Here is a 7,105-nt window from a genome sequence, read left to right on the forward strand (position 1 = left end):
TTGCACACATTCTTGGCAATAATCATGGTTGTGATAGATTGAAACTGATGTGCAACCAGAGTTGACATATTTTTGTTGGAAGGATACAAGGCTATATTTGTTTAATTCTTCAGGATCATAAATTGTACAACCGTGGCCTTGCACACTGCATTTATAAACTGATATTTTTAGAAGTATTCTTCCCCTAAGGAAATACATTCAGTTGCTGTTGAAGTGAAGAGGCTTACATGGTATTTTTTTTGGTTGAGGTACAACTGTTATGCAAACTAACCTCTTTGTTTTTGATTGGTCCACCACATGATCAGGACTTTGGTCAGTCACGCTGAATGGTGACAAATAAAATGGCTTTCAAGATACATTCAAAACAAGACAGGTGTTAATCTCAAACAAGCAACTGGGTGTCAGTTTATCAGATGATCTTGTTATTTCAAGACTGTAGTCTGCTGACTTGATTAAAGGTAAAGGAAAATGTCATTAATTCAGGTATTGGATTAGTCTGATTCAAGAGGATAAGTGTAATGTTTAAAGCATTTTCAATGTTGATTGATTCTAGCAATTTAAGCAACTGAAAATAATTTATTGAATTCTTGAATGAATGCTGCTAGAATCTGACATATTTACAACTTAATTTGTTGTTCATCAATGTGAATTGTTCCTTTCAAATAAAATGAAATTGAATGTTAAAGCCACTGGGTAAGCAGAGCTGCAGTGTTAGAACAGCTACTTACTACCTACTCTGAATCCACTAGCATTTGCTTCTGATAACACGACAAGTGTATTTCAGTGGCTTGGTGATGGTTAAAAAAAGCTATATTTTCTGGGGTTCACAGACTAGTGTTAGAATACAACGTAAACTTGTGAAATGCAGCACTTGATTACTCAGGGAAGCTATTGGTGCAACGGGGGTCGGGGCCCAGCATATAGGGAGTTATGAGGGCAGGAACACTGCATGAGACAGCTCTGCCCCTAAAATTAGCCAATTTCGTCATGGCTGGAAAAATGTTTGTAAATCATGATCCTTGGGGTATTTTGACAAGAGCATACCACAGACGCCTGGGAACTGTGTGTGGGGAAATGCATAAAATCTCTTCCTTAAATTCAGTGTTGTACCAAAGTTAGTCGTGAAATATTTTTCAGGTAACTGTGCTTGAGCTTTTAATTTTATGACAACTTTAAGTTTTTACCTTAAAGTAGGCCCTACTTCATTTGTAAACAGATGGTGTACTTTGTACTCCTTACTTGGTTAAAATAGGCTTATTGCATTTGTTATCCTCCGTACAACACAAGTCAATTTTCAGTTGAGATTTTTTTTTGAGTATGGGCACGATAATGTTCATAAAAGACTAAAACAATTTGGTGTGGAGAGATGTTTCCATTGTGCCAAGTTATGAACAACAACAAAACTGTATTTCTACTAAGGTAGAGACTGTAATGTAAGTATTTTTGTCTCCATCTCTTGTCAGTGCCATGATAAAAAATAAATAGTTTATATGATTCAAATTTTTCCTTCCCCACGGTGACGATTTCCCAGCATTGGCCATTTCAGCGACACTTCCGGTCAGCTGACTAGACATACAAGAATCTGACGCCTATCATTGGTGTCTTCTGTCATGTGGTCGCATGTTTAGTTTCACTTCCGCACTCTGTTAACTGATCTGCTTGCATCACTTTAGCCGGTCGGATGACGTTTAAAACATTTCCCGTAAAGAGGTAATCGGCCTATTAAAGCATCCAGGACGTTTTGAAGCCTTGTGTAATTATGCCATTATTTGACTTAAGGACAAATGTGAAGCAACGTGTCCGTTAAAGCCAAACAGGAAGTGAGTGGCGTTAACGCTGCGTCGCTAAGTTGTACGCTTCAGTAACTGGCTGCTTGGACGCAAAACTGCAGCTAAAAAGCTGAAATAATGCAGGTAAGTTAAAAAACATGACCCGAATAATGCTCACAGTCACAATAACGCTTGAGCCACATTTACGCTTAACGTACATCACGCGGTTTTTCCAGTGCGTTTGATTGGCGATGCTACTTTTACTATTGCATTTTAAGTGTTTGTTTACCAATTAAAAATAATGTGTATGCACAAGTACAGGGTTTTCTTGGATCATTAAATTGGTCTTTACTCATTGAAGGCCTTAATTAACTTTAGAAATGATAACCTTATCATCAAAGCAGCTGGTTAATGCTCTTATATGTCACGACATATTTATATCCATAAGTATTTCAAATCAGTACTGTATTTTGTTGAGTATAGATAATGTAGATTAAAGTTTTCTTTTAATAGATACCACGCTACTGCAACCACTGATTTTTTTTTCATCCATCCATTTTCTGAACCGTTTACGAGATAGGTCCTAATTCTGATTGAATTGGAGGGGGACTCTAAGGTAATTAATGTCAGGGTTAAATAAAAGTAGTACCTAAATATAAATGCAACTATACTTAAGCAGTGATTCTTTCATGTACCACAAGAGGGTACCTGGAGTACCACGAGTGGTATTCATACCATACTTTGAGAATCACTGGCTTTATTTATATATTGCACTTGCACTAAAACCGTTGCATACTAAATGAATATTCACAGGATTCAAAATGTTACTGAATAATTTTTGTATGGTAATCTGTTGACCATTTTGAAAGTTGATCACTCACTGAATAAAATCACTGAAAATTAGTTGAAAGTCCATCCATCCATCTATCCATCCATCAATTTAATGCTTGTCATTTTTTTCACGGGTTAGCTGGAGCTTCTCCACCCTTGACTGGTCACCAACCAATCACAGAGGGCTCATGTTGGCAAACAACTACTCCCATATCTATGAACGATTAAGAGTCTTCAATTAAAACAAATACACATGCAAACTCTATACAGAGATGTCAGAGTCCAGATTTGAACACCACACCTCAAAACTGTGACCCGGACATGCTAGCCATGTGTCCATTTTGCTGCCTGTGAATGTCCAGCATGTGTTGATATAAAATGTACATACATTGTATTTTTATATTGTCATTTTACAGGTGTTGACGTATCCCATTGTAAGGTGTCTCCTGGTGTGGACACTGGTGGTTCAGCTGGTCCTGCGAGGGAATGGAGCGCACGCTGACGAGACCACGACCAACTGTAAACTCACATTTGAGTCCGAGACAGAACGGAATGTCCTTAAGCGAATAGAGCCGCTTGGTCACAGGAAGTAAGTCGCAGCTTGGACGTCCACGAGCAAACTAAATGTTATTTAACGAAAATCTCCCTAACGATAGCTTTACAGCGGAAGTCAAGATTGGAGGGGACAAGTACTCGTACGTTTTCCAGTTGTGTGGTGACGCAGGCGGCGTTCTCGGAGCTGGCGTCATTCAAGTGAAAGGCCAGGAAACAACGGTGATCGGCAGGTACAACACAACAGAGGTCATCGGAGCAAGTAAGTTGAGATCTTCTGAACCAGTTGTCTATTCATTTCTTTCTGCTTGGACATTTGTCTGTTGTCTTCTTTCGCTTTAGTTCCTATATTTCCAAGTTTCAGCTTCCCAGTTGCTGTAAGAGTAAGCATACAACAAAGGAGAGTTCAAATCACATCAACTGTCGTAGCTTAATGCAAACACACATTGCAAAATGCCGTAGATTGGAAGCAAAAGTAGCATAACTGTTGGGGGGGATTAGAAACCTTGAAGAAACTTCTTATTTGAACACAAGCGGCAGCAGCAGCAATAGAACATAAAACAATACACACAAGCATATATTCTATGACTATTCTGGCACAATGGCTAATTTAAGCATGACTTTTTGTCTTGATACTTCTCCATCCACTTTCTCGCAGGTGACTTTGTGTGGCTGCAATACGGCAACGGAGAAAAATACGACAACCACTGTTCCCAGGAACAGAGGAGAGCCATGCTGATGATTTTTTGCAATCGGAATCTGGACGTGGTGAGTAGGTGGATTCAGAACACAGACAAGAAATAAAACAATAGGCCATGCCTGTGCTGGGAGAGAATCTGCTGACTATGTATTTCAAAACACTTTACTTTTCCTAAGGAATGTCTGTTGACTTAACACACAACACAAAAAGCCATAGACGGGCAAAAGAATAGTGTTCTGTATCCCGATGTGATCAAACTTTGAAGCAATGGATATTTGAACACAAAAGGTGCAATAATACATGCAGACAGATGCATCTTCTCTTTTTGTTTTCAGGGCCAGCTGGAGGTGGTCCAGGAGAACAGAGTACGGGAGCAGAACTGCTTCTACCTGTTCAAGCTGGAGACCAGCGCCGTGTGTCTGCCTCTTGAATACAAGCTCAGCACCGGCGCCATTCTACTCATTGTGTGAGTACATTGCAGGACGTGATGTAGCACACTCAACACCAGAGAATGGCATAAGTACTTGAACGCTATACTCAAGTGGAAGTAAAAATACAATTCTGGATCGCATAGGAATTTACTTCTCTCTATTTACATTGTTTTTCTTTATATTGTCGTCATCTGCGGAGAATAAAAACAGTAATGAGCCCCTTTTTTTTTTTGACAAAGTAAGGAGTAGAAAGTACAGATGTGTGTTTTCAAATGTATTGAGCAGAAGTAAAAAGTCATCAGAAAAATAAATTCTGAAGTGAAGTGCAGATACCTAAAACGTCTATGGGTATAAAAAGTCTACACACCCCTATTCAAATGCCATGTTTTTGTCATATACTTTTTTTTTTTAGAGCAATTTGAATCATTTCAAAACTTTTTCCACTACTGTGACCTATAACTTGTATAACACAGTTTATTGTTGTTTTTAATCTTTTCAACAAAAAGACTTCAGGGTTCTGCTCGAAAGAAAGTAAAATATCAGGAAAAGCCTACTAGAACCACTGAAGTTTATCTGGAGTTGATCAGAGGAATTTGAATGGTGGCAAGCTGCGTGCAGACTCACGTTTAACATTTTTTGTTTGTTTGAGTTTGATCGGTTAATTCTGAACAAAGCCACAGCCCAGTTTTGAGGGTGTGCGCACTTGTGCAACCACATGATCGCTGTTTATTTTTACCTATCTTTGAGGGGGGAATTCAAATGGAAAAGCTAACATGTTTTGTATAAACTGAAACCAAAGGCCTGTTTTTTTGTTTCACAAAATTCTGGCATTTGAACATGGGTGTGTAGATTTTAATTCTCTACTCACTCTCATTTCATCTTCCAGCGCGTTCTGCTTACTGGCCGTTTACCTCATCGGTGGTTTCCTCTACCAGCGGCTCATCGTGGGGGCAAAAGGCATGGAGCAGTTCCCCAATTATGCTTTCTGGGCGGAGGTCGGAAATCTCTCTGCAGTAAGTCCAAGTGGTTACTGTGGACCTTGTCCCACATGGTTCTATATAATTTCATAGAATATTTCAGCATTCACATGCGATAGTTTACTAAATGACACAATCCACTCAACAGGACGGTTGCGACTTTGTGTGCCGCTCTCGGGATCGAGAGGAGCCTCCGAATTACACGGCGGTGTCCTCAGAGCCTTTGGACGAGGTGCCAGAAGAGAGAGACGACGACTTGTTGCCGATGTGACCAACGCATCGATCGACTTTTCACTGTGTGTCTTTGATGAAACTGCTTGTAGGCAAACTCCGTTGTCGTGCCCGTTCAGACGGCGCACGGGCCCGCCCGCGCACATCATTCAGCTGTTTGAAACAAATGAGTGATTCATCTAGGTTTACAGTCAGGTTCCTTCTCAAGAAATCTGCAGGAACTTTCGTTTCTACCTGTTCAACCTAATACAATACATTTTGCTATATTTTTTTCCTGCTAATGTCGGAGAATGTTATATAGAGGTTATAAAACACTGCTGCTCCTTTAGGAACTTTAGGACCGGTTACATAATGTGAATGTTAATTTTAGCTATGACTTGGACTTTCACACCTATCACTTAAAACACTTCACTTCTGGTAGTCGCAAACTGTTACGGTTAGTATACGACCTACAAATGTATTATATGAATAAAACAACCGCTAATGAATCCAAACCATTAACATCTCCCGAAAAGCAAATGTATGCAGATGTAAGAAAATACATATGTGTGAATATATTTTGATAAAGTAAATGCACTTTTACTGCAAATGACCAAAGTTGATAGAAAAAGCTATTTAATTCCGATCCATATTACTGTAGCTAGATGATGTCGAGAGACAGCTAATGAAATAAAACAAGAATGACCCCCCCCCTTTTTGTGTCTACATTCATGTAATTTATCTATTAAAAAAAAAAAAGTAATATTTTTTTGAATTTGCCCTGTATTGTACACAGTGCAAATCTAATATTTCTGTTCTAAACTAGGCTTAAGAGCTTGTTGGAAAATATTCTGAATTTTCTATAGAATCACTTACTTTGCATTAATTTCATAAATTGTTCCATTTCCTTTCTTATTTACAAACTACAGGTAATCTATAGAATTCCTGGATCACAATCTGAATTTTGTCAACAACCCTAAATTGGGAAAATGGGTTGTTTAATCACTACAGTTTGTAGTTTTTGTGATTCAAATCTGTGTGGACATTTTCTGTATGCTATTGTGTTTGAATAAAAACATGTCATGCTCATTCTTTTAAATATTAGGGGCTACGTTACCTGAATTTGTACGGAAGTCCATATAATATTCCTGAATTATTTACAATTCACAGCCAGCTCAGCCATTATAATCTAATTTGCATAAAAATACATTGATTATTTATATGTGCACTGAACTAGACAAAACGCATCAATTAGGGTTTTCAATACATTATATTTCCAATTACATTATTTGAACAGACATGTCATCTCATAAAACAATAGGTAAGAACAATGTTATGCGATTTATACACACTAATTTTTAAAATAGATTTATTTTATATCTCCCCTACCCAAAAAAAAGACTGAAAAATTAAAATAAAAAAATACTCCGAATTAAACACTGGTTGTTAATTTTTTCAAGCGAATACATTACGCTTACGTGCAAAACAATAAAATAAACAGACTAAAAAAAACACTATTCAGAAAAACACGTATCGTAACATTGAAACGGTGCGCGTTGGTGCTTTCCAACAGATGGCGGCATTGTTTGCATACCCCATTCAACAAGCTCCAACATTTCTGTGAGGAAGAAAAAA

The 7,105-nt window shown here is 38.1% G+C and overlaps 1 protein-coding gene across 1 annotated transcript; it reads left to right on the forward strand.

Moving 5' to 3' along the window:
* The first annotated feature begins 1,607 nt into the window (after positions 1-1,607).
* Positions 1,608-6,571, forward strand: m6pr (mannose-6-phosphate receptor (cation dependent)). Its single transcript, XM_086078363.1, has 8 exons — positions 1,608-1,710; positions 1,780-1,913; positions 3,017-3,189; positions 3,257-3,414; positions 3,811-3,920; positions 4,188-4,318; positions 5,170-5,296; positions 5,409-6,571. Exons 2-8 carry the CDS (start codon positions 1,908-1,910, stop codon positions 5,529-5,531), a joined length of 828 nt encoding a protein of 275 aa, XP_085934489.1. The 5' UTR covers positions 1,608-1,710; positions 1,780-1,907; the 3' UTR covers positions 5,532-6,571.
* Positions 6,572-7,105: the final 534 nt, after the last annotated feature.

The sequence above is a fragment of the Leptonotus elevatus genome, chromosome 6 (genome assembly GCF_054856555.1).
Source record: "Leptonotus elevatus isolate MCC_2025b chromosome 6, RoL_Lele_1.0, whole genome shotgun sequence".
Lineage (NCBI taxonomy): Eukaryota > Metazoa > Chordata > Actinopteri > Syngnathiformes > Syngnathidae > Leptonotus > Leptonotus elevatus.